Raw genomic sequence first — 27,330 nt, 5'->3', positions numbered from 1 at the left:
AACTCCTAGAATCACTCTGGGGCAACAGAGGGGCGGGCATTTAGATACTGCCTGTCTACTGACTGGACCAGATACAGAGCATCGAAAGTGAGGGAAAAGAAGCACAGGACAGTGAACTACTGGCAGAAAGGTAGGCTTGCTATTTGCTACAGGGTGCAAACAGAAGCAAATGAGTGGCAGAGAGGACACCATTTCGGGTGATTGTTTTTCGCTGAAGGGGCTTCTCCTAAGTGTAGCATCATTTTTTCTGGCAAGAATCCCTGTTATAAAGAGATCTTCGAGGGATGAGTCCATACCTAGGCTCCCCTCTCGTCAATGTTGCATCTTTATTTGGCACTAATTGCCAAAATTACTCTGGTTTTAATCTAAATCAATAAAGGTGTTTTTTTTAATCCTATTCTGTGAAGAAATTGTTAAGGAGGACTTGGTGTATTGTTGAAAACATAGGCACACTATAACCCTTTGAGGCCCAAGGGACCAGACATACGTGTACTATAGTTTTAAACTGTTTCGAATTTGCTTGAATGAATGGTCCTGAAAGCGTTAATGTTATATGAAACAAAGTATTCAGTTTTTAAGAGTTGTTTGCTCCAATTTCTTCCTAGGCTAACTGCTTCCCCAAGACCTAGTATGGGACGAAAAGCTTATTACCAGCAACAACCAAGTTGCATTGAACCCTATAAACCTGCCATTGATGTAGGGGCTATACTAATAATCTCTAGAACTCCTACTATATTTATGAGCAATACTTCATACGTTTTAGGTTCTAAGTATGCCATACTATGACTACATTGCAGTAGGAGGGAAACTACTAAAAGTAGCCTAAAAGTATATAATCCATTGGAGGGCTCCTGAAAAAAAAAAAAGAGTTCCCCACTTGAGGAATCACTACAACATCCCTACTATAAAACAGACATCTCTCAGAGTCTCCCGGGGAACCCCTAATACATACTATACGAGCTATAACAATAGGCTAGGTTCACATTAACAAGAACCCTCAAACATACTGTACGCACGCAATAACTCTACCTTCGCTCGAAGGGATTGAAACTGGAGAAAATCCCCATCAATAATGGACAATGGAGCCCAGAGCGTTTTCACCTACACTGCAAAACAAATATATTTTCTAAGCTTACTAATATGGTTAAATATTAATACTTGCACTGCAGGAATACTGCACTATAATTTGCAATAAATGAAGAACGCATGAAGCCGTCCAGAGCTCCTACAACTCATTCTAAAGGGTTTATTCTATCCGCTCCTGACTCAATTACAATTTGGCCACCTATGGTTTGCTATTTCCCTTTGAAGATGTGCTGCTTTTAAAGGTCACTATAACCTAATTGCATCATAATTGACTCCGGTTGCTCTCATCCATTCAGTAATTGCAGAGTGAAGGAGACAGAAGTGAAAGACGCCGTCTGCGTACCGAGCAGTGTCACCTCTATTTATCTACACAGGATTGAGAGGTGAAACAATTCAGCTTTAAGTGGGTTATCGAAAGCGGTGTAACCAGGAGAAATAAAGCCAGTTACATTCCTTTTAGCACCAGATAAAAGCTGATTTAAGCAGTCTATATATGGATTTAAAAGCGTAATGGTTCAATAACCTCCCAGACGAGAAGCACATTGGCGCTACCAACCACAAATTGGTTTCTAAGCTTTGTTGTATATTACGGCAAGGTAAAAATATTTTAGGTGTTGCAGGCGTCTGAGCAAATATAACATTTGGTTTCTTTTAATTTTATGGGCCGTTGGTTGGTGAGGACGTAAAGGATGGGCTCTGCCTTACCGATACCTTATTACAACGAGAGGACTGTTGCCTTCTTGTAGATTAAAGGGGTTTTCTGAATTGTACCGATGACTAGAGATCTCTTTCTCTCTCTTCCACCCACTCCGTTCCCACCACCCCACCCCCTGAGCCTGCCTGGAGCATCGCTCTTCTCGAGTAACTGCCTTACCAAGTAGGCTCGCTCATCTCTACTGATGACACATCGTCTGGAAAGGTCATCAATAGTTAACCACTGGGGACCTGCAACTCGGGATCCTCGTTGATCAACTGATTGTCCGGCCCACTGTCAGCACAGCACGGCCGGACATAGTTATCTGGTTGAGAGCAGGAAGTCTCACTCCCATTGAAATGAATGGGAGAACTACCTTCCGGTTACACTTCTGGCACTTCCACCTCCAACACTGGGATTGGATGTAATAATAGGCTTTAGCTCCCATTGACCTTAATTGGAGTGAAGCTGCCTCAATTTTGATCACAATATCCAGCCCCACTGCACGATCAGCTGCTTGCTGGGTATCCCGACTTGAAGGTCCCCAGTGATTAACTATTGATGACCTATCCCAAGGATAGGTCATATGTAGAATTTGCCCAGGAAACCCCCTTTTTAAGATCCTTCATCCTGTCTATTAGCTTCCATTCGATGATAGCGGTATGACTGAAAAAAACTAAGTAGTTGTTCCAGAGTGCTGAATATTTGGCAGTGTAAGGTCCTTTTGAGTATTTTTGCTTTAGTTGGGTTTTTAAAAAATAGAGCTTAAGGGTCATATGTTTTTCTGTCCAAACAACAACTATGTACTATGAATACTGGATAGGAGTGGGTAAGCTAGCTAGATGTGTACACAGACACCATGGAAGTACAGGATCCTTACTGTCTAGTATACAGGGAAAGCACTAGGTCATTGGTCCTCTTACACTTTTCAGCACAACACTTTGTGAATTATGGATGGTCCCAGTGAACGGCTAGTGACAAGTATGTACAAGGCAGCTCCTTCTAAGTCTCAGGATCGGAATACTGAGTTTTGGACCACAGAGTTGCTTACTAGATCCGATTAATACTTGAGGAATGTGAAACATCATCTATTAACAGTGAAACTTCCCTTACAAGACATCAGAATAATATAACACTGGTATACAGATTGTTTTATATTCATTGCAGCATACCCAAGATAAAAGGCCCCATGTTGTGACCGGCACATAAGATGGTACTGCAGGTTACATACTGTGACTACTTTAACCCGGTGAGATAAATTAATCACAGCCAACCATTGTCATCAAGCCCATAGTAGATGATCGTATGATAAAAAAAAAAAAAAAAAAAAGTTTTGTCAAAAATGTGCAAATAAATCTCATCGATTCAGCCATAACTCACTTCTATAACTGGATACCACCACCAATGAATATGCCTTAATGAATATAAAACGCGTTCTTATGCATGGATGTCGATTTGAAGGCTTCTCAGTGCCTCTATCCATATGCTTTATTTCATCCAGGGTGCAAGTCATTAGAAACTGACCCAGAAACGGAATACACATTCTCGGTGACTTATCGATATTTGTAGGTATGTGTGCAATATGATTGTATTGCTCGGTCTCTAGGCAGCTGGTTACTGCCGACATGTGCTTAATCCGCTAGACATAATATCCCCTTCTGTACAACTCAGACTGTGGTCTCTATAGTTTCTATGATCTCAAGATCAGTCTTGGAAGGTGATACCAAAGGAGAAGGCTCCTGTCCCCAGCAACTGTCTGGACTACAATCTTCTTCTGAACTAAGTTCTGCTCCTTCCTCTGTATCTTCATCGCATGATTCCAAGTATGGAATACCCACTGCATTGATGCCAGAGTCCTCTGAATTGGAAGGTGAAGAGCAATGATCTATTTTTGGTCCTTCTGTGTCTTTGCGGGGATATACCTCTTCAAGGAACTCTCTGTCAGGTCGTGACCTGATACAGGACGGAGCAGGAGGTGGTGGTGGTTGGCGTTGGACATAGCACATCTTTCCATTGATACATTTGACCTGATAGTTATCAAGGAAGAGGTCCGAGATGGTGCAGTAGCGTGGAGATTCCGGTATGAATGGAGGCTGGAAGGAAGAAGCCACTTTGAGAAACTGCTCGGCCAGCGAGACAGAAATCTGAATTGTGTTGGTCTGTTCCTGTGGTTCCACTGGGATTTCTGTGCTTGGAAGCTGTTCCACGGGAGTCATTGGTTGGTATACATATTTGCCTGTAACACAAAAATGGGCCTGTAAGTTGAGGTTGAGCATGCCTCAATATTAACACATAACATTGTAAATGTGAACATAGTTTTTTTTATTAACTAAAGCTGCGTGTTTTCAAAGTTTCTCTGCATCATTAAAGGAAAATGAAGGTGGTTCAGATGTGAAATGTGTCTGACTCGAGAAGAGAATACAGCTGATAGCGGCGGCGCTGAGTATATCTCTGTTTGTGGTTGGGGATCGGCCGCCTCTCCTCTGTTCAACAGAGATGGTCATGTGATCAGCACCAGTGAAGTTTGTCACAGGTGGCCAATCCCCAACCAAACCACAAACGGTGGAGTGATACACTCAATGTCGCCACTATCGGCTGCACGCCCTTCGTAAGACAGTTTGTTGAAAACTTCAAATGAATTGACTACATGTTTATAGTATGAGCAATTTTATTCAAGGTCAGAAGTCTTCTCTACTTCTAAGGGAACCTGACAGTATAATGTTCTCTGAACTATTGGATCACCTAATGCCCCCAACGCATTTCATGAGCAGAGCTGCTAAATTTGGAAGAGATTTCACTACCAACCTTTTATTTAAAACAAAAGATGGCAACAATATAAAAGTATTCCATATACAAGGACAATGATGGAGATCAGCACTGCTTGTGGACCCCAATGAATTAAGTAATATCCATAGATGTTAGAAGGATGACCATTACAAAACAACGCATTTCAGCTCTGCATCAAAGCCTTCTCCAGGTATATATAGAACGTTGATACAGCACAAACATATGTTGTGTCTGTTGGTCATTCCACAACAATTTACCACAAAACCACTCTTAGAGAATACCCTTCGTGTTTTAAGGATATTATGGCATTCACCGGATCTGCAAAGCTAAGGAACTGAGGCTTTCTACACAGTGGCACTTCCAGCCACATTATGAAGGAGCCTTGGCACTTAGCTAGCACTGCTGCCCCTCTTTCCTAGGATCAGTAAGTGTTTAGACATTGTTTGTATATATTTATTATTCAGGAAGTGATGGTATATTCTAAGTATAATGCTTTCACTTTGCTTTATCTGCTAACCTTGGATGAAGTACAGGTGTTAGCACATTTGTGAACAGTGTAGAAGTGCTTGTGTGCATGACCATTACCCTTCACAGCATAGACTTAACATAAATAAGATAATGTTTATTATTCTTATTCTAATAATAAATTGTAGATAGCGTTTGCATAACTTTCTAATGCTGCTTAGCCCAATTCCTCTAATGTAGGATGTAGAGATAGAGCCTCTGGCCCTGATGGTGGACCAGAGACGCACCATCAGGGCCGGAGGCTCTATCTCTACACCTTTGTTTATTTTTCGACTCATATATATATATATATATATATATATATATATATATATATATATATATATATATATATATATATATATATATATATATATATATATATATATATATATATATATATATATATATATATATATATATATACACTCTGAGGCAGGGCATTGCTCTTTAGCAACTAGCTTAATATAGGCAGTATATCTAAATCTCAGAGAAACCGAATCTAGATACTATTTGATTGCAATCTTTCACACTTGTGCGGAAAGTAGCAATTAGTGCAGTAAAGTGCTTGAATCCACTATCCTCTCACTCTCTGCACCAGTTAGTATGAGGCATAGCTCAGCTGATAGCTTTAGTTCTGCTAACCTTAGTGTAGATCTCTTTTAGGCAAAGACCTCGTGAGTTAGTTAAGTAGTGACGACTGTTACAGCGGAGTGCAAGAATCCATTAGCCCTGCACTGCCAATGGACATAGATGCTACTGACTTACTAATTGATCTGGGATAGCAGGAACGTTTCAATCCTTTAGTACTATCATAAACCCTAGACAAGCATTCCATCGCAACGTAGTAAGGTCTACACACTGACAGTCTTCCTGTGCCTGAGCAAGCAATTCTTTCATCATAAATCTTAATTTAGATACTGTCTCGCACACCAGCATATCTGTCTTATTTCTCTGTCATTCTAGTTAAACTAAGAGCACCTCAGAGTCCGTTATTTCTTTATGGTCTCTCAGACCCATTTGTTAAGACTATTTCCTTCTCTTTTCTGTTTTTTCCAGATGGTACACCCACGTTAAATTGGTTCCTGATGAACTGCTCCTAAAATCAGGGAAACGCGTCGAACCAGAGCCTATGAACCTATAGACTCATTGCATCTTCATGCCACCTATATGAGATACATGAGTTTATGAATATAAGAGAACTTACGTATTCATCGAATATTGACAGTTATGCAAACTCTATCTACAATTTATGAGCCCCCCCCCCCCCTCTTTTGCTTAGGATCTTTGAGTCCATGAATCTGTAAACCTTAGACCTTCTCATTCCATTGGTGAAAGTATTGCTGGCAATCAGTATATTGGGTGCAGCATATCTCTCACCTTCTGACTATCTTTTTGTAACTAATGTATTAATCCAATGGGGATACCATTGGTCACTATTTGCCCTCTATTTCTGGCCGTCTGGATAGCGGTCTGACTACTGGGTTCCTCAAAAAATTGTTTGTCTGTTGCTATATGTTGGTCAGCCTTAGTCTTGTTACTAGAAGAATAACAACAGTTATTTTATTTATGTTACGTCTATGCTGTGAAGGACTTTAGAAATTAATTATAGACCAAATTACTATCTCGGAGAAAATGTATATGACCATTAGGTTGCACCCGTAATCTTGGCATACTATGGGAGCTCAATAAGCGTCCCTACTGTTGGCAGCCATTCGGCAGCTGTATTGAATGTGCTCCTGGAAACGAATGGGTAAAATGGCTTAGATCTCGCTCTTCCACAGTCTAATTGTGATAAGTACAAAGGATAATTGGAGGGATTGATCCCGGTAAGTAATCGGAGTTTTATTTGTATTCCTTCAGTGGAAATAAATTGGCAGCTGACTTTGCAGGGATTTTGTTTTGCTTTAGCCTGGAACAAAATAAAGAATTTAGGAAATGATGACTTCAATAGATGTAGGTCTTTCTGTGAACCTAATAACATAATCGCAGAGCGGCTCCCAGGCGTTCTGTAGAATCACTGCACCAACTGCTGAGCAAGACATTACCTCCATGAATACAGTCTGACCAGCAGACCTCATGGCACAAACATTACAGCTCCGGAAGACCTTGACTTGTACATGGCCATAATGGGGCGGCTAGAGACTCGCATGGGGCTCTTCTGTATCTTTGTACGCCATCATGTTTTATAATATTTAAGGATTAAAAAATGCGAACAGATGCCATATTACAGCGCTATTTAGAAGCGCCGAATGGTGGGACACGGAGTGACTACTGGAGCCACACGTACATAGAGTTCTGATGGTAGAGCCCCCTGCACATGGCACTGGGGTGTACAGGAGTCTAATAGCGATTGTGAAAAGTTATCAATGAGATGATTCAATTGGCGATTTTCCTGCACAACTTCCGTGTGTTGCGAGATGCGCAGAAATCGCACCGGAAAAGAACATTTTAAATGTGCTGCAAGGAGACGCATCACCCATTGATTGGCCAGGCTGCGTCTAACCTCTGAAGTCCTCGGAGAGTCGACGGCGAGTGCGCATGCGTCCCCCTTCTTGGCGCACTTGCCGTTGACTCTCCGAGGACATCAGAGGTTAGGTGCGGCAAGGTCAGCGTCAGCGCGCAGGAGCTGCTGGGAGATGACCCCTCACACGACATCTAAAAAATGGAAGAAATACAACGGGATTTGGTAAGTTTACTTTGTTTTTTTAACCCTTTTCTTTCCACAGGTTAGACTGTACAGGGATGCATGGCAGGATGCAGGTGAGGATACACTTTTTTGACAGAACCCCTTTAAGCACTGGTTTAATGGGGAGAATCTCTCTGCAATATGAGATTGCAGAAAGGCAATTAATAGTGGCGCACACGGTGCCTAACAGTCCATAGCATGGAGTCACAAGTTCTCTGCTGTGTGCATGAGGCTTCAGGCAAGGTTCTCCGCCTGCAATTTTTTTTTAGAAAGTCTTGAAATTTTTGAAAAAATCTAGACCATCTAGACATCTGAAAATTATTTTTCTGAAGTGGCTGACTGCAAACTTCTCTGGAGTATATGTCTGCTTTCCATGAATTCCCTAGTAAGTAGTCATGTAGATTTCAAGAAGGAATTTACAACACTGAGCATAACTATTCTAATTACACCAGGGAACATGGCCGTAAGTTACTGTGTGCAAAAACGCAACAAGTACGCAATGACATACTTGCTGCGTGCCACCAATTGTGAGTGGCGCAATAGAAATCAATGGGCTATTGGCATTGCGTGCTGTGTATACGGCGCGCAATGACAACACGCTCATGTGAGAGACACCATACATTCTTCCTGCTATGTCATAATGTACATAATACAAGTTTTCCCACATTGCAAGGATTCCACGAAGAAAGCGTAAGATCGCTGATATGACAAATCTATTAATTTTTGCAACTAGAGCCCCCACTGATAGTACTGGTGCATCTGGTCTCCACCAGAAGTATGATGAAGACATAGTGATTGACTGCATCTGCCCTGTTAATGCCCCCAAGCTCCTGATTGGCTAGGGCGGGGCTTTGCCGTGGCTGGAGGGTTAGCCTTAGGTTTAGGGTTACAGCAGTAGCAGGACTGACAGAGCTGGCTTCAGGAGTTGGGCGAGAAGCACTGCTGTGTCCGCGGATTGGAGCGGCACCATGGAGGGTAAGAGTACTGTTGTTGGCGGCACCAGTGACAGCTGGGGAAGGGAGCACAGTTGTCAAGAAAAGGGCTGACAGCCTCCGGGGGATGGCTAGACAGAGAGTGGAGCAGCCTTTTTGGGCGCGAGGAAGGCATGAGATATTGCAGGCAGGCTCGCGGTAAGAGTGACAGCAGGGGTCATTGCAGGGAGCCCGGCATGGATAGTCACAGCGGGGGAAAGGAGAAGAGTTTGCAGCCAGGCGCGCCCACAATGACTGTGACCCTAGCAACAATGGGACTAGCAGTTGCTAAAGAACCCCCATGGGGAGTTTATATGGCAGAAGGCCAACAGCACTCCTAACAAGCACATCGCTTGCAGCTGAGAAAGGAGGGCATCGGGGAGCTTACATGCCAGAAGGACGACAGCGGAGAAAGGAGGCCAATCAGCAGCTGTGGACGAAGCCTATACCTCCCCCAGGACAATCCCACGTTTCCACCCATTGTTCTGGTGGAGACAATATGCACCAGTACCCCCACTGATTAGGCATTTAACACCTCGCCTATGGCTGGGACAACTGGCTCTTGTTTTTTCCAGTGGCTCTCTTCTTCGACAACTAGAGAGATAGATGCCTTCACTGAATTCTAACTATATATCCTAATAGGGTTAAGGAAAACTGTTTTCTTCATGGACAAAGTCGTTTAAGCTTAAAGGGGATTTCTGAGCAATTTCTATTGATGACCTATGCTCAAGATAAGTCAGCCATAGTTGATCGGCTGGGGTCCACCGCTCAAGATCCCAGCCGATCAGGTGTCCCTGAGCCCACTGTCAGTGCAACCAACATAGCGTATGGAACGGAAGCAGATAGCTCTGACCCCGATGTAGTGGGCACCGCTGGTATTTTCATGTGCAGCTCTCATTGATTTTTATAGGAGCTGTGCTTGCAATTACCAGCATCTGTGTCTACATAGGGGGTCGGAGCGATCTGCTTCCACTCCATCTGCTGTGTCTGGTCCAAGCATACGTTAATGGGACTTCCTAGAGATGCTATTAACTGAATATTCCCTCTTCTCTCAAAATTAGAATTTCGATTTCACAAATATGAGCACCAAACCTTTTTACAGCCCTGAACTGCTAACTAGGTAGCCATTAAAGACTGTGGAAAAGCTGGAACCTGCTATAGGAGTTTCAAATAGCAGCCATGTTGATGGTGACTTATTGTCCTCCGATATGAATATTGAGGCTAATTCACAAGGGTGTATTTTTTGTCTGTATTACAGGTTTTAAATAGACAGTATAACCCTATCGATTTCCATTGGGGATATTGATTGCATTTTTTCACGTATCAATTGGTGGCGTGAAAATAAAAAAATCACAGCATCTCCTACTCTGGTCCTTAATCACTGATAGGAATATATTGATTCTGTGATTATTCAGACTCTTATTTTGCTTTTCTCAAACATACATGAACTAAGGAGTTATGTTTCTGCCCTAAACAGAGAGCTAAAGTCCATGTTTAAGGTATTTATTACTGTGTGATAAAATGAAGATGTGTATATCTTAAGAGTAAAGGCCCATTTACAAGCAACAATTATCACTCAAAATTCGTTCAAATGACCGAAACTGAGCAATGATCGTTACATGTAAAGGCGGGCATCGTGTACTTTTCATTTGAACGATGATTTTATGGTGAACCTAAAATCCATCGTTCATTTACTAAGAGGTAAAGCAAACACATTATCTCTCAGTAAACCACATGCTGTTATCTTCACGGGAGTCGGCAGATAATATTGTAATCTGCCATCAACCTCAAGCAGAACAATGCAGCTGTGGGCACAGTTGGGCATGTGATTAATCACACGCTTGGATCTGCAAACAGCCCCTGGAGGCCCTTTTACATGCAAATGAAGATGCTAAAGTATTAATGGCCACTTATAGTTTATGCAAATAGATCACAAAATCTTTCAGTCGTTTGAAAGATTATCTATGCGTGTAAATGAGCCTTTAATTAGCACACAATAAAGAGTCATATTATCATGTGTCTGGTAGGAGGATAAGCTGTGTAGGTTTTAGATAAAGACTGCACACAATAGGTTTTTTTTTGCGTCATAGCAGAAGCGGATGTCATTCTGTCATGCAGACTAGGAAATTTATACTATCTTAGCAAAAAATGACTGTGTCAAAGTTTTACTTTCTGAAACCAAGACACAAGCCATTGAGATGAGTAAGGGGGCGCTCTACTCGTTAGTCCACTTTCCAGGAGAATTTCTTTGTCTTGGCACCGATTGAAAGTGGGCTGCTCTGGCTGCTGATATACAAGTCAGATGATGACACCTTCCAGTGATGCAAGGTAAATTGCTGGAGAAGGTTCTCTGTTAAGTTAGATGTTGCTACTTTTCCAGTGATGCGATGCAAGTTGCAATGTTAATATATAAGTAATGATGTGATGTATTTTGCAATCTTTATACTTTCTGAAGTGATGCAGTTTGCTATTATTCTACTTTGTGATTTGATGCAAGTTGCAACCTTTATCATTTGTGTGTGTGTGTGTATATATATATATATATATATATATATATATATATATATATATATATATATATATATATATATAATTTTCAAAAAAAGGGCAATTATCAATCACTATGCTCAATTATCAACTAATTTGAATAAATTATTATTGTTAAACCTTCCATGTTGTCTTCCTCTCTTTGACGCCGTATCAGAACTCAAGTCTTCCTCCTTAGAGCAGAACAATCACGGATCGAAATTGCCTATTAAAGTCTATAGAAATATGAAAAAACGCAGGAAATACGCAATTGCATGTGTATTCCCAGCGATTTTACGCATGTTGCCAGAAGACAGTGGGTAAAAAAATAGTGACATCAATTGGGGTATTCTTGTTTTGTTTTCACAGGTAAAAAACTACAATGAATACGGATGCAATACATATGTAAAAAAACTTCATACACATTAGTGATGAGCAAGCATACTCGCTCGAGAGAAAAGGTTCGGGTGCCAGCCGCGGGGGAGAGCGGGGAGGAACGGAGGGGAGATCTCTCGCTCCCCCCCCGCTCACCCCTGCTGACTACCGCAACTCACCGCTCCCCCGCGCCGCCACCCGAACCTTTTCTCTCGAGCGGGCAGGTACTCGCTAAGGACAATGCTCGCTCGAGCAATTGTCCTTAGCGAGTATACTCGCTCATCTCTAATACACACAAAAGCACTAAATATGCACACACACACGCATAAACAGCAGTTTTAACACGGTTATTACAGAAAACGTCTATTAATTCTTAATATCAAGCCACAGGACTATTCTGTTACCAATAGGCACATATGGCTGTGGCTCCCTGCATGTCCAATATGTTAGACACCCAGTGTATAATTCTGTAGCCTCTATGCAGGGATAGTAGCAATCCAGGACATTAAGCCTTCAGCTACACAACACAATTGGCAGGGTAATTGAATCCTCATGAATAAACATTGTGAACTTGCGGATTAATGTAGTTACAATAATGGAGTTATTATGGTGATGGGGTGATGGTGTATTCAAGTAACAGAATGGGCAGCATGAAAGAGAAGATGGTAAAATAATATGTAGACAGGCACACGTGGGCACCGGAATAATAGGTTCTACATGGTTTAGGTACATAATACTTATTAGCAGTTCATCTTCATCAGGTTTACAATAATAGAACCTGCAATCAGTGAACACAAGGGCCATTAGAATTTACTACTAAAAGCCAAGAGTGCCAGCCTCTATAGAAACTACCATTGCTACGTACAGATCATACACACAATTGTCTGGAGCTCTAGAAACGTTAGGAAGCAGTAAAATATTGGCGAGAGAAGTCTATGGGACCATTCTGTATGTGACTCCGCCCCCTGACCCCCAAAGTACAGAGAGTATGAAGCCCTCTAGCAAAAATTATAAAATTGTACATACCACTCCTAGTTATAGCTCAAGTGTCCGTCGGCTATACTTTGATGTCACAGCCATTTTTGTTTATTCCTCCCAGCTTTCAAAAAAATGTTTATTTTTTTTGTCAACATAGCTTTACGATGGGCTGTTTTTTGAAGGCCGAGTTGCATTTTTTAATGGTACCATTACATGTACTGGAAAAACAGCAATTCTGTGTAAAAGGGCCCCTATTTAGGCATTCATGACACATCCACAGGATACCTCTCCATTGAAGTGTATGTAGAATGTTGTGGCCTGGAATCGATGAACATGGGTCAATAGACCCAAAAAGAAAGCCAATCCCGATCATTAAAGGGGTTGTACCACAACCGAAAATTATTCCCCATCCACAGGATAATTTGCTGATGAGTGGGGGTTTAGCTACTGAGATCCCCGTCAATCTCAAGAACAGGACTCCAGTGTCCTGCTTTGCTTGAATGGAATGCTGGCCGAGCATGCGTGCTCAGCGCTCCATTCATTTCAATGGGGCTAACAGAAATAACGATGTGTGCCACTCGGCTATCTCTGCGGACCCATTAAAGGGGAATAGAACACTAGTGCTTTTGCACGACCACGCTACATTCAGTGCCCTCACTGCGGTGGTGACAATACCCTTGCAGTGCTTAAGATGGGGACCTCCTGTTCTCCAGATTGGCAAGGGTATCAGCAGAATGAGACCCCAACTGATAGAGATTGGGGTTAACTTGCAATTTTGGTAAATACCTTAAAAGGGGTTATGTCATAAAAAAAAAAATAAAAAAAATAATTCAATATTCACCTATTCCTCCCGCATCAGTCTGCTTACCAGATCTTTTCTTCGCTGGTCTTCTGCAGTGCATCTGTGGTCACCTCACCGCACCCCGTCCGACTTGTTATAAAGGCTGCATTCCTCACATTCTTCTTCCGGGATGGTCAGTGAAGGTGACATTGTTCACTGGCTAGGAAGGAATGCTAATCTATTTCAGAGCCAGCTTGCATGAGCAATCTCTGCAGTAGATCGTCACCCCCCCTGCTGGCTTGTGAACTGTGAAATAATGTACATTGGCAGGCAGGAAGAAGACTGCCTGTGAATGTACGTAACCTCACAGGAAGGAGAGGAATCAGCCAGCTGGAGGTGAGGCGACTTCCCAGACTGCAGAAGACAGGAGAAGATAGGTGAGGTGAAGATCTGGCAAGTAGACTGACAGGGAAGAACAAGTATAGATTTTTTTTTTTTTAAATGACAGAACCCCTTTAAGCATCCAACAGTAATCCCAGCGATGGATGACTACTTGGTTACAGGGGCCAACTATTGGCAGGTTTTTATGCCTGCATAAACTGGACGACGAATGCTAAGCAAAAAAGATTATTGAGCGTCGTTCAGCCATTGGCCACATTTACACTGAACAGTTAGTTCATTTTCACACAGTCCTGCAACTAAATGAGCCATAATCGTACCGTTTAAAATGGCCCTCAGCAAATACCCCTTTAATGTTCTAGTCTGACGCATTTCTGACCATAGGGGCACTTAAAAACTCACCAAATGGCAACCCTGTCCATAGTCTCCATTAGGGGCCTTTTTAATAAGTGGTTGTCCTTATGAGAAAGCCCTTTAATAATGCGTTCCTACATTGCGGAAATGCTGTGGATTTGTTGGAGTTTCCGCAGCAGATCCACAGCAAACCACAGGTTAAGGCCGCCTGCAGACGGGCGGGTCGGATCCGGCGACGAGAATTCTCGCCGCGGGACCCGACCCGAGCGCCTGCAGGGAGGAGCGTGTACTCGCCCGCACCCGGCTCTTTCATGTGCCGGCTGCCGGCGCATGCGCAGACCGGAGCCGGCGGCCGGGTGAGTGACGTTTCTGTGCGGGGCTCGCAGAGCCCCGCACAGAAATAGGACATGCCGCGGTTTGTTTGCCGCGCGATATTTCGCGCGGCCAAACTGCGGCCGTCTGCATAGGAGTGCGTATTGTAATGCACTCCTATGCAGGCTTTTAGTGGCGGAAATTCAACCATGGGATTTCCGCCCGTGTGCAGGCGGCCTTAGAGTAGAAAATCCACAGCAGGTTTTTTTTCCCTCCGCATGTAAACAAGATTTGCTATAATCCCATTAACACTAATAGTAAACATGTCCGCTGCGGAAAAACTGCAGTGTTTCTGCAATGTGCGAATGCGCCCTAAACCTTCTACTCCTTCAGTTGCATCTGGAACATTCCCCTTCTCGTGCTGCAATATGGGTACATTTTCGCATTCTAGTCCCTATGAACACTACTTATCAGTGGGAACCAACAGCAATCAGAAGGTGCCATAAATGAAAAAGCTCTCACAACAGGTGGCCACACCATTGACCTTACAAGCCAGTCAGTCTTTTTCTTTTAGTAGACTGGCAATGAGAATGCCAATAAAAAGTAGGTGCCAGCAATACAACTACCCTGGCACCTGGGATTTTTCCAGCCCTGCACCACAGTGAATACAGATGGCAAACAACGCTCTGCGGGGTTCTACGCCCATGACTGCCAGAAAGCAGTAGGATCTGTAATGAAGCACTGAGGGTTAAGTACATTATATTGCAAATTTCCAGCGGTAAGTTGCACCAGGTGTCTGCCCAGAGATCAAGCCTTGGCATTTTCCAGAATAGCTGCCATAACAATGGCAGCTATTTTGCTTTGTTCATTAAATTTTCCGAGCTTCTTCTATAAAACTTTCTAATAAAAATCCTATTCCGGCATCAATTTGTCAGTCTATCCTGTGCATATGCAATTAAAATAGCAGACAAATGCACGTTAGTAGACACGTTATCACCAACAACAACGGATAAATATCCTACTGACACTTTCATCCCAACGCTCGTAATGCGGATCATAAAGGGGACCCAGATTAAATTGATTTTCAAATGTTTTTAAAAAGAGCAACAAAGGCGAGAGAGTATAAAAGTCTCGTCAGACGCCGCACTCTTCAAGAGAAATTGCTATTGGAGTCTGAAAGCTGTAATTTTATGTGCGCTTGAATCCGGTACAAAGAAGATCCGTGGAGCGATGTCCCCGACAGTAGACTGTGGACTCCACGCGTAGCAGCTCGGTGGAGATGGGAGCCGAGTGACACAGAGGCAGGACAATCCAATAATTGTTTTTGGGTCACTGCTATACACAAGACAACTGTATGTGAAAGGAACAAGGCTGGGAATACAAGAGGAAACTTTGTTTCTTGCCATAAGACCGAACTTGTAGCTAGTAATTCTAATCCTTCTCAATGAATCAATGCTCCGTATCCTGCAACATGTGAAAACACGTATCCGTCACGGCTTAGGATACCGGAAGAAAATGTGCCGCATGCAGAGTTTTTTCTTCCATCCAAAAGCCAGCCAGCTAGGCGGAAAGCGAGTGGACCCCATTATAGTCAATGGGGTCTGCCCGGGGCTGTTCGGTTCCGTCCAGAGACAGAATCATTTGGTTGTGGTGATTCCCCTTTCCTGCTCCCCTAACGGAGCAGGAAAGTGGAATCCCCAACGCAGATGTGAAACCACCCTTATGCCTCCTAACTGGACAGGCTTATATCCCTGACGTTAAATATCTTGGGGTTATACTGTAATGCTTAAGTGTTCCCGTAATTTTGTTTTGAGCCAACAGGAGTACCGCTAACATGGTATTTGTTCTCTGACATCTTCAAGAGAAATGTAGGGAACAAAACATAAGGACTGTACGTGACTTTTGTCGACCTCACTAAAGCATTTAATACTGTTAGTAGGAGAGGCACAACTGGGATGCCCTTCAAAATTCCTAAATATGATCATCCAACTACAAGACCAGCATGGCCAAGTCAGTAACAACAATGAACTCTCACGGCCCTCTCCAATACACAATGCTGTGTTCTTAGATCAACCCTCTTCATGAGCTTCTTCAGTAGGATGCTTCAGAGAGCCACAGCAAATCTGGATGACCAGAATGGTCTTAACTTTCGATACTGCACTAAGTAACCTGAGGAGACTAAAGGCCCATAGTAAAACAATGGAACAACTCATCCGAGAGCTACTTTTTGCTGAAACCGCTGCACGTTTCCCAATTGGAGACAGCGCTGTAACGTACAACAGTCTATTTTTCAGAAGCCACCAGCTTATTTGGGCTGGAGATTCCTTTGAAGAAAACTGACGTTCTCTATCAACCCACACCTCAGGAAGGCGACCGTCCTCCCTGTATCACCACTGGCGGGTCAGAACGGAAGGCTGTATACCAGCACTGTGGAGTATGTAAGCCAAACCTCAGACTCCAACTCCTTCATATAGGACTCATGTCTTCTCAAGTGATAAATCTACTGTATTAATATGGCTACATCAGGCTTTTTCTATTGCCGTTTCCACATACTAGTTATCAATGCTTTTGATAAGTAGGGGGTTCGATGAATAGAACGTATATTTATAGGACATTTCAAACCTTCCTTAATTCCTATGAAAATAACTTTGCAACAAATTCTGCATAAATCGTTCTATAAGTCTGAGTTGGTACATTTCTACCGACTCCAAAATGGGACTCGGATTCCGACTCCACATCTTCCACAGCCCTATCCAACAGTTCAGCCACACGGGGTGTATCATCTCCTCCGATGTCAAGATTGATAAAGAGATTGAAAACAGACTGGCAAAGTCAAGCAGCGCATTCGACAGACTATACAAAAAAGTATGGTTGCAACAAACACCTGAAGAAAGGCACGAAGACCAATGTGTATAGAGCGGTCGTATCAACCCTTTAGTATGGCTCCAAGTCATGGGTCATCTATCTCTACCATATAGGACTCAAGTGCTTCCATTACTGTTGTCGGAAATCGGCAATATTAAAGATGCAACGACGCTGGGCAGGACACATTTTCAGGTTGGAGAATCACCATCTGCACAAGAGCTCAGAACGGTTTACGCAGAATGGAGGCGAGCGGTAGGAAGAGATCTCTGTTGCGCTTCGCCTTCATTCAGTGAGTGAGAATCGCTCGAGTAAAAGCACAGTGGCGATAAATGGCTGGGATGGCTGTTGGGCGCTTAAGCCTGACAGTCGTCCCATGTAATAAATACCATTTGCCCTAGCTTCAGTAGCTCCTAGTACTAATCACCCTGGTGGGGGGTAGTAGTTTGCTCGTGTCTGCGGATCTCAGGAAGTGATTAACTTCCTAGTTTGAGGACCCTTGAAATGCCAGCAAGTAGAACTGTAACGCTTCCAGTGCCACAGCGTCGTGCAGCTCATTGTGAGATCATTATGGAATATCTCCATCAGACTATATATTAACATATAGACTATGAGGTGCTTATAGACATATACACTCGCCACCCCCCACAAATACTTCCCCGCAGGTTTAATCAAGTCGCTGAAATGGCTCTTGATGACAAATAAACAAGCAGCTTTCTCCCACTACATTTATTTTCCAGGCAATTTCGGGACAAATGCTCTGTTCCCATGGCACCTCAGAAGGGATCACTTTAAAAAAAGCACAGGTTTTTTTTGTTGATTTTTTTTTTTTTTACCGATTTAGCTTTTATTCTTTAAAAATAGTGAAGAGTGGAGTGCAATGTAGGCTGCATAATGCAGGTGACAAGCAGAGCGGCGCTGGATGTACCCCAGATAATAGAGACTTAGCTTGTGGTACCATGGTGCTATAAATGGTGCATAGCTTATAGATACACACTGGATAGAAGAACATAAAACACAATACATATCTAACACATGCACAGAATAATCATCCTATATCCATGTTAAATGGGATTAAGGGCCCCTACTGTAAAGTTTAAGGATATAAGAGGACTCCAATATTATTATATAGGTCAGAGACTGTTGAGATGATTGAATAGTCTTAATGTTGTACAGTAGGGCATCACAGTGCCACACAGTGCAGCTGCTGCAGAACCTCTATTGTGTAGTATAAGGATCTGCCAAGACAATGAATGAATCCTATTTTTTTACTTTTATGCAATACTCACATGCGACAAAAATACTCTGAGAAGAAGGATTGGCATAATATACCAGATATATTAACCAACAACTATTACAGCACCCAAAGAGAAAAATCACACCAGGTAAACCTACAAGAGATAAATGACTCCATGTAGTCACAGTAAAGTCACAAATATAGTTACGTATAATCTTTAGGGTGGTTTCACATCTGCACACTGGGGTCCCGGTTTCTGGTTCTGTTTGGGGAGCAGGAAAAGGTAATTCACTGGCCGAATGGCTCCGTCTTATGATGGAGCCAAACAGCGCCATTGACTATACTGGGGTATGTTCACTGAATCTGATGTCTGTGCTTTAAGTTGTTAATGGATACATTACATTAAGAGGTTTTAACTCTACCATAAAAAAAATTCTAGCAGCTAGGCCCAATGTGAAAAAAACCCAAAAAAAACATACACAAAAAAACAAAAGCAGCCTATACTTGCCACTCTTCGGCTCATCGGAATGCATCTGAACAGCTCCCATGGCCCCAGCTTCTGGAGTGTGCAGCCAGTGGAAGTAAGGGGACCGCTGTGGCCAATCAGAAGCCGCAGCGTCCCCATCCAAACTCCTTGTATCAGCACTCACATCCTGGGCACCATTAAGTCAAGAGTTTGGGACAGCGACTTCCGCCGGCTGTACACTTTGGAAGCCGATGCCAGGGCCATGGGAGTCACTCAACTGCATCTCAGGAGGGACGAAGAGAGGTGAATATATTAGATTTTTCATTTAACATGGGGCCCAGCTGCTAAAAAATGTATGGTAATCATAAAACCCATTTAATCCAGTATTATCTCTACAGAGTCTTTTAAGGGGTTGTCCGAGTTAAGGACACCCCTGTCATTGTGTCTCCCATGCCTTAAACGGAAAAATAAATAAATCAGCAGTTACTCAACTTTTCCCACTCCCTCATTTGTCCTCCGCCTCCGGTCTCCAGTTAACATCACTTTAGGTGCTGAGCCCGCCTACAAATGAACTGCAGCAGCCAATGACAGCGCTCAGCAATTGTGGTCTACGGTGTGTTACCGCTGCCTGTAAACAGACAGCAGAGACCAGAGCCGGTAGTGGGGAGGGTTGATTAACCGCTGATTTTGTCTTTTTACGGCATGGAGGACCTGGTGATGGGGATCTTCTTAACTCAGACAACCCCTTTAATGTAAAGTTTTTGTTTCTTTGAGTTGATTCATTTTTTTTCTATCTGTTGGTAAAAATTTAAAGGAAACCAGTCACGTCCCCATAGGACCATAAACTAAGTTCTGGTGCTGCTAGGGGACGTGACAGGGAGACGGGGGATGTATTTGTTTATACTTACCTGCTCCGGCATTCCAGCGGCGTTCTCGTCTAAAGCTGGCAATGGCCACGAAATCTGACTCTTTTCGGAGTGCCATGCATGTGCAGTTCTATACAAGTCTATGGGAGAGGGTGCGCACGGGATTCTGAAGAGAGTCAGATTTTCATGCCACATAGACTTCAGAGGGGGACACCACTGGATTGTGGGAGCAGGCAGGTATAAGTAATACCTCATCCGACTCCCTGTCATGTTCCCTAACAGCGCTATAACTTACTTTATTGTGCTGTGGGGATGTGACAGGTTCCCTTTAAGAAAGCTTGACTGCAATTTTCTTTCAAGAGCAAATCAATATTATTTTGGTCCATTGTCGCAGGGCCCCTAGATCGGTACCCACTTTGCCTATTTGGTAATCCGGAACTGCACAGCCCCATTGTCCACTTTGCCATTGCTTGGTCTCTGCATAACATCTGCTTTATATCAGATGTTATTCACATACACATAATCCGTCCCATCTATCCAGTGTGGATGGATGTAAAGTATGTGAGTCTTAAGGTGCGTTTAGACACAAATATGATAGCTCAAAAGATGGCTTTTGAGGGATAATTTTGCATAAACTACTAATTGGTACTAATGCCTATTAGTACCAATTAGTAGCGTGTGAGCTGAATTTATTCAGAGGACCGCCCGCTGTTCTCTGAATAAATTCTCTTTGTACTGCCACGGGGCTGACAGATGAGAACAGCTGAGACAATGCAATCAGCTGTTATCAGCTCTCCCCAGGCAGAACACAGCGTGCGGTCCTGCTTATCAGCTGTTCTGCTGAATGATAGATTTCAAGCCAAACTGAAATCCATCGTTTGGCAGAAAAGTGATAGATGGACACATTTACACGTAACGATTATCACTCAAAAGATGGCTTTTGAGCGAATTTTGAGCGATAATCGTTGTGTCTAAATGGGCCTTTAGTCTAAAGAGGTCTTAGTCTCACATATTCTCCCCTTTGGTTCTGTCCTGGCTTCCGCCGCTATGCAATTTTCTGCCAGGCGGCTTGAACCCAAGAAAGAACCAGCACAGGTTCCACGAAAAAAGTGTGCGATCATCTTTATCACCTTTTTTCAAATTCTCCCAGTAAGATGTAGGATTTGCTGGTGGTAATCACTGAAGCGGAACTGTCCTCCTTTTTTGTATACTTAGCAACAATTCTGTTTTTCAGAGCCTTAATTAGGATTAAAAAATAATCTTTGAACTTTAGTATAGAAGAAAGTGATAATTCTGTGTGCCAGATACGAGATAAGTGCTTCTTCCACGGAACCTGCCCTGCGCTAATGTATTAAACATGAAGGCACTCATATAAGCAGAGAACATACCAACATTGAAATTCTGCAAAGAAAAGAAGGTAACAATGAATATCCGACGGCTGCAAGTAGCCGGAGATAAAAACGTACGGCGACTATTATCTAATATCTCTCAAACTGTTACCGAATCAGTGGAGCGACTTCTGAGCGCATTGAACAATCCGTGCCTAATGATCTATACCTATATACCTCTTCTATAGAAGCACTAAGACCATTCCGAATAGCAAGGCCCTTTAGTGGAGTCGGTGCAGCCCAGCGCCATAAAGCTTCATCTATAATGCAAATTGAAATAAAAGCTTTAAGAGGATTGCCTGCACTTTAAATTCATTCACTCCCCTCTCCATGACTTATCAAACGCTGAATTAATCATCGTTCACAGTGTCTTATACAACTAATTCCGTTTCAGCGGTTCGTGAGGGAATGGGAGGATTAAAAGTAACATACTTAAAATGACTCAGATGAGCGCTGAATAAAACAGCACTGCGCAGGAGGAGGCAGCGAGTGTTTCAGACAGCCGTGGGGTCGGTACCTAAACTAATTCTTCGTACGTTGGATGGAGCATTTATACTAGTAGATTACTAGTTCGTAATCCGACATGTGCTCACTTTTTGAGAGACATGCATTAGGCTGGTATTTTTTTTTATTGCGTTTTTCAACGCCAAAGACGCATCCAAAAACTGCCTGCGGTTTTCAAAAGCCAAATGCAAATTTTTTACAAAATACTGCATATATTTTTTAAAACCCGTATGTGCTTTTTGAAAACTGCATATTTTTTTTTAGATGCAGGTTTTTAATTGCGGTTGAAAAGCGCAACCAAAAATCGCCACGTGTGAACGTAGCCTTATGGACTCTCCTTCTACGCAGCAATAGTTTTGTGCAGATTAAATCTTCACTCTGCATTAGGGCTTATTCAGACGACCGTATAACGGCCGGGTATTCACGCTGGCCGATATACAGCGTCCATCTCTGCAGGGGGAGGAGGCTGGAAGAGCTGCGAGCAGTGCATTGAGCTCCCACCCCCTCTCCGCCCCTCAGCACTATTTGCAATGGGAGGGGCAGGATGGGGTCAGAGCTAAGTCGCGAAACTTAGCCCCACCCCGCCCCGCCTACTCTCATTGCAAATAGTGCTGAGGGGCGGAGAGGGGGCGGGAGCTCAGAGCACTACTCGCGGCTCTTCCAGCCTCCTCCCCCTGCAGAGAGGGATGCCGTATATCGGCCGGCGTGAATACTCGGCTGATATACGGTCGTCTGAATAAGCCCTTAGGCTGAAATAGCAGCTACTACTATAGATGTATTTCGCACATCAGAAATTTATTCTGTCCTTCAAAGAGGATAATGTCAAAAAGAACTGCTAACTTGTAATACTACTAGAAATAAATGTCGTAGTATATACCGTTTCCCTGAAAATAAGACATAGCATGATTTTCCAGAATTTTTGAGGATGCAAAATGATTTTTCAGGCTTTTTGAGGATGCTTGAAATATAAGCCCTACTCCAAAATTAAGCCCTGCTAACAATTAATTAAAAAAGTCAATTTAAATAGTGTCCAGACAGCTATACATGTAAAAAAGTTAAACCTTTTTGAACAAAAATTAATATAAGACACCGTCTTATTTTCGGGAAAACACGATAGCATATTACTGCATCAAAATGCATAGTTCAAGCTGGGAGCAAATGTATTTCTAAGTATCTGGGGTAAAAAAAAGTAAAAGCCAATAAATAAAATAGTTATGCTGTTCATTACCAAAGAGGGTGTCATTTTATTAGCCGTGTGAAAGAGGCCCCATCATAATAATCAAGTCAACAATACTTTTAACAGGCTATTCTAGCAAAAAACACATTTTTCCATGCCTGCCACACTCTGCAGGTCTCCTCTGTATATTGAGGTTACTTCCATGCAGTACAGCCTCCTGTCTGATACTTATCAGTCACCACCTCGCTGCTGGGATTTCACATCACCAGCTGGAGATTGTACCGTCTCTGCCTGCTGGGAGGACACTGCAATTACAGTCTGTATCCTATATTTACCTAAATAAATTACAAACCATAATTATACAGTCAGGAGGAGGTATGAGGAGCTGTGATCTCCTCTATTACAAATGTGTTATTGATAGAAGCATGTAATCAGCAACAGTATGTGTGACTGAAGATTCTGTCTCAACCCTATGAAGAACTCACTTGGTAGAGTCTATGTAATATCCTCATGCAGGAATTATGCTGACCGAAAAACTGATTTTGTTTTCTTGGAAGGCACATAAACCGAAGCAAATTTCAGATGATCAGAACAAAATCATGTGACTTACCTAAATAGAAGGACTCTGGAAAGCTTTAGATAAAAAGGCATAACTAAACAAGGTAATACTAGCCAATAGAGATGAGCGAGTATACTTGCTAAGGCATTTTACTTGAGTGAGTAGTGCCTTAGCAGAGTATCTCCCCGCTTGTCTCTAAAGATTCGGGGGCCGCCACGGGTGACAGGTGAGTTGCGGCGGGGAGCAGGGGGGAGAGAGAAATCTCCCCTCCATTCCTCCCCGCTCTCCCCCGCTGCTCCCCGCATCTTTAGAGGCGAGCGGGGAGATACTCGGCTAAGGCACTACTCACTCAAGTAAAATGCCTTAGCGAGTATACTCGATCACTACTAGCCAACTTATATATATACTGGGGGACTATTTACATAATGAATTAAATTAAAAAAAACTTTGCCAGAAATACTTTATACTGCCACAGGCTAAGTTGCAACTTTTAGCCACTTTTCTAATATACGGTCTCTCCACATCAGCATTAGACTATAACCAATCAATGAGAATGCACTTGAAAACTGCATTGCACTAGCACTGATCCAAATACATCAATCTCTTATGACTACAGCGGTTATCTACGCTACTAGAAAAAGTCTACATTACACCTACTATCTTATCTCTACTAGAATAGAAGTTACATTACACCATACCTCTTTGATCGTAATAAAGTTAATATGACTGCTGAATCCAAGTATGTACTAAAACAGATAAAGAGGATTCGTTAACTCTTTTTTCACTTAAGTGCAAGTTTATGGCACATACAGGGGATAACCCAATGACCCCTATACTTGGAATGGAAGTTTCAGAAGAAGGTTAAAACGGCTCATTGTCCCTCCATCATGGAAGACAACCCAAAAGCTGGGGTAAATTTAGCTCTTGTGCATATAGTTAACAATTATCCCGTTCTGCCTGATACAAGTTTAATTAGCGTATGTCAGGATCTGATGGAAAATATCCCTGTAAGCTGACAGTAATGCTTTCAGAAGTGCATCTGCTAGCAGGGAGCGTGGGAATACGTTACAAAAATATATTCCCTCTCAGAGAATATAAATATTATATAAGGGGGGGAACTGGAAGAAGTGCACTCCGAGAACAAACCGCCGGAAAATGTTAACCCTGCCCTCTACTTGTACGCTGTAATATCAGTCAAGCTCCATCAAGAACCCGCAGCAAGATACAGATGGATGAAGGCACTGTTGGCGTGAAGCCTCACAAAGACGACAGCTAGAATGAATTGTCATACTACAGTCCCTATGTTGTAAAGGTTCATAGGTAGACGTGGTGGGGAGTACACCTTAAAAAAGTGTAATTCTTAAAACAAGGATAGACCCCCAAGTTCTGTTCATGACCGATCATGGCTTTCTTGGACCAGTTGTACGCAACTTTTTTCCTCTTTTTAATTCGATCAGTATAAGACATATAAATGTTACAATTTCGACTGGTAATGAGAAGAAAACCAGCCAGAAAAAAACTCAGTAATTCCATAATATCTCCAGTGTGACTCCTTTACCTGTCGGGCTTTAGAGTCACATGTAGGGCATCCCCCAGGTTACACGTGGCTTCTGTGCTGTGGTTTGGACTTTGCACTTTTAATTCCACATTCATGTGAACAAGGACTGCCCCTGAGAAATTGGGGTGACTCTGAGACCCAATAGACCCAAAGTGCTTTCTAAAAATGCTCGAAGGGCAAAAAAAAGGAGTTTAGTTCCTGCAAAGTATCTTCACAAGCAAATATGAATTGTCTGAGAACTAGCCAATCTCCCTATAACAAATGAGGACCATGAGGCTTACAGATGCATGTAATACAGAGTAACCCAATTAGGCTTCATACTCAGCCTTCAATTATACTACCAACCCATCTCCAATCTCATGGAACGTCTGGTCTACTCTCGCCTAATGAGCTCTTTCTCATAACTCTTCTCGACCCCTTACAATCTGGCTTTGCTTTCTGCATTCTACAGAAACTATCCTGACTAAAGTGTCAAACAATGGCCCCTATTAGACAAAGCATTACCAGTTTTGGCTTTTAGTACCATCTCAATGCTGACGACAACCAACTATATACTTCTTCCTCCCTACTACAAAGCACCAGTGATTGTCTGTCTGCAGTCTCCAACACCAATTCATCTCTTTTTCGGAAACGGAATCCTTCAAAAACTGAACTTCTTTCATTTCCGCCATCCATTAATCTACCTTAACCTAGTATCTCCATTTCAGGCTGTTGTACCATCATAAATCTTAGGCAGACCCTGTCTTGGGGTCATATCAGACTCTGATCCTTCCTTCACTCCCTACATTAAATCACTTGCATGCTAATATTACTTGCACCACAAAAACATCTTCAAAATCTACCCTTTTCTTAATGTGAATGAATAAAAAAAACAAAACTGTTCATTGTTGCCCTGATCCATTTGGCTTGATTACTGCAACTTGGTACTGATCAGTCTTCTTTTCACGAAACTCCTCACTTTATAATCCATCCTGAATGCAGCAGCCAGGCTCATCTTTTGGTCCAACCACTACACTGATGCCTCCACCCTGTGCCGGTTTCCATTTTGTTAATGACCTTGTATTAAGTTCCTCCTTAAAGGGGTTGTCCCGCGAAACAAAGTTGGGGTACACACTTCTGTATGGCCATATTAATGCACTTTGTAATGTACATTGTGCATTAATTATGAGCCATACAGAAGTTATTCACTTACCTGCTCCGTTGCTAGCGTCCCCGTCTCCATGGTGCCATCTAATCTTCAGCGTCTAATCGCCCGATTAGACGCGCTTGCGCAATCCGGTCTTCTCCCTTCTGAATGGGGCCGCTCGTGCCAGAGAGCGGCTCCTCGTAGCTCCGCCCCGTCACGTGTGCCGATTCCAGCCAATCAGGAGGCTGGAATCGGCAATGGACCGCACAGAAGACCTGCGGTCCACCGAGGGTGAAGATCCCGGCGGCCATCTTCACAAGGTAAGTAAGAAGTCACCGGAGCGCGGGGATTCGGGTAAGTACTACCCGTTTTTTTTTTTTATCCCTGCATCGGGTTTGTCTCGCGCCGAACGGGGGGGCTATTGAAAAAAAAAAACAACCCGTTTCGGCGCGGGACAACCCCTTTAAATCAAAATCTCCTGCATCCAAAATTTTTCACAAGCTGCACCAGTTCTCTGGAATGTGCTACCCTGGACAATCAGGTTAATCCCCAATGTCCACAGTTGTGTCTTCTTAGGGAGGCCTAGAACATTTCTTAATCTAATTCGTCTCCATTTACCCTAAGAAGCCAATCCTCTTTATCTTACTGCATCTCCTGCATCTCTTAGTGCACTTTCCATCTGTACATATATATATAGATATTGCCTGGTGACCGGCTCATACATATTAATGCACAGTGCCCAATTTATATAAAAGATGGCTGGGCCATTGTAGACAACATACACTTGTTCCTCTTGTCACCTCCTATTTCCGTATAGTGCCACGCCAGTAGGGCCCTCACTTCCATTGTTCAAATTGTGTATTGGCCTAATACTGTATGTAATATATTATTTTATCTGTTGCGTTTCCTTTAATTTGGCGCTATATGAATAAAGATATTATTACACATATCTCTTTACATCAAGTGCTAAAAAAAATAAAACTTCAGCAAAATGCAAAGTGTGTCCTGACCTTCTAAATTACACAAGATGATTTTATTACATTAGTAGCGTTTAGAGAGCCCCTTAATTAAAACTCATTTACAGCGGTAGGAACTAGCCCCAACTGATGTATTTGCAAGACTATCAGGGCT

At 42.8% G+C, this 27,330-nt stretch overlaps 1 protein-coding gene across 1 annotated transcript in view; it reads right to left on the bottom strand.

Moving 5' to 3' along the window:
• Positions 1–1,948: 1,948 nt before the first annotated feature.
• The window catches only part of C8H3orf70 (chromosome 8 C3orf70 homolog), a 90,641-nt gene continuing 65,259 nt past the window's right edge, over positions 1,949–27,330 (bottom strand). The window contains exon 3 of the mRNA XM_066575688.1: positions 1,949–4,016. Coding sequence (XP_066431785.1) covers positions 3,448–4,016 — 569 coding nt within the window. The 3' untranslated portion in view covers positions 1,949–3,447. The remainder of the gene's footprint in view (positions 4,017–27,330) is intronic.

This window comes from Eleutherodactylus coqui, chromosome 8 (assembly GCF_035609145.1).
Source record: "Eleutherodactylus coqui strain aEleCoq1 chromosome 8, aEleCoq1.hap1, whole genome shotgun sequence".
NCBI classification, from domain to species: domain Eukaryota; kingdom Metazoa; phylum Chordata; class Amphibia; order Anura; family Eleutherodactylidae; genus Eleutherodactylus; species Eleutherodactylus coqui.
This window is presented reverse-complemented; position numbering and strand designations above follow the sequence as displayed.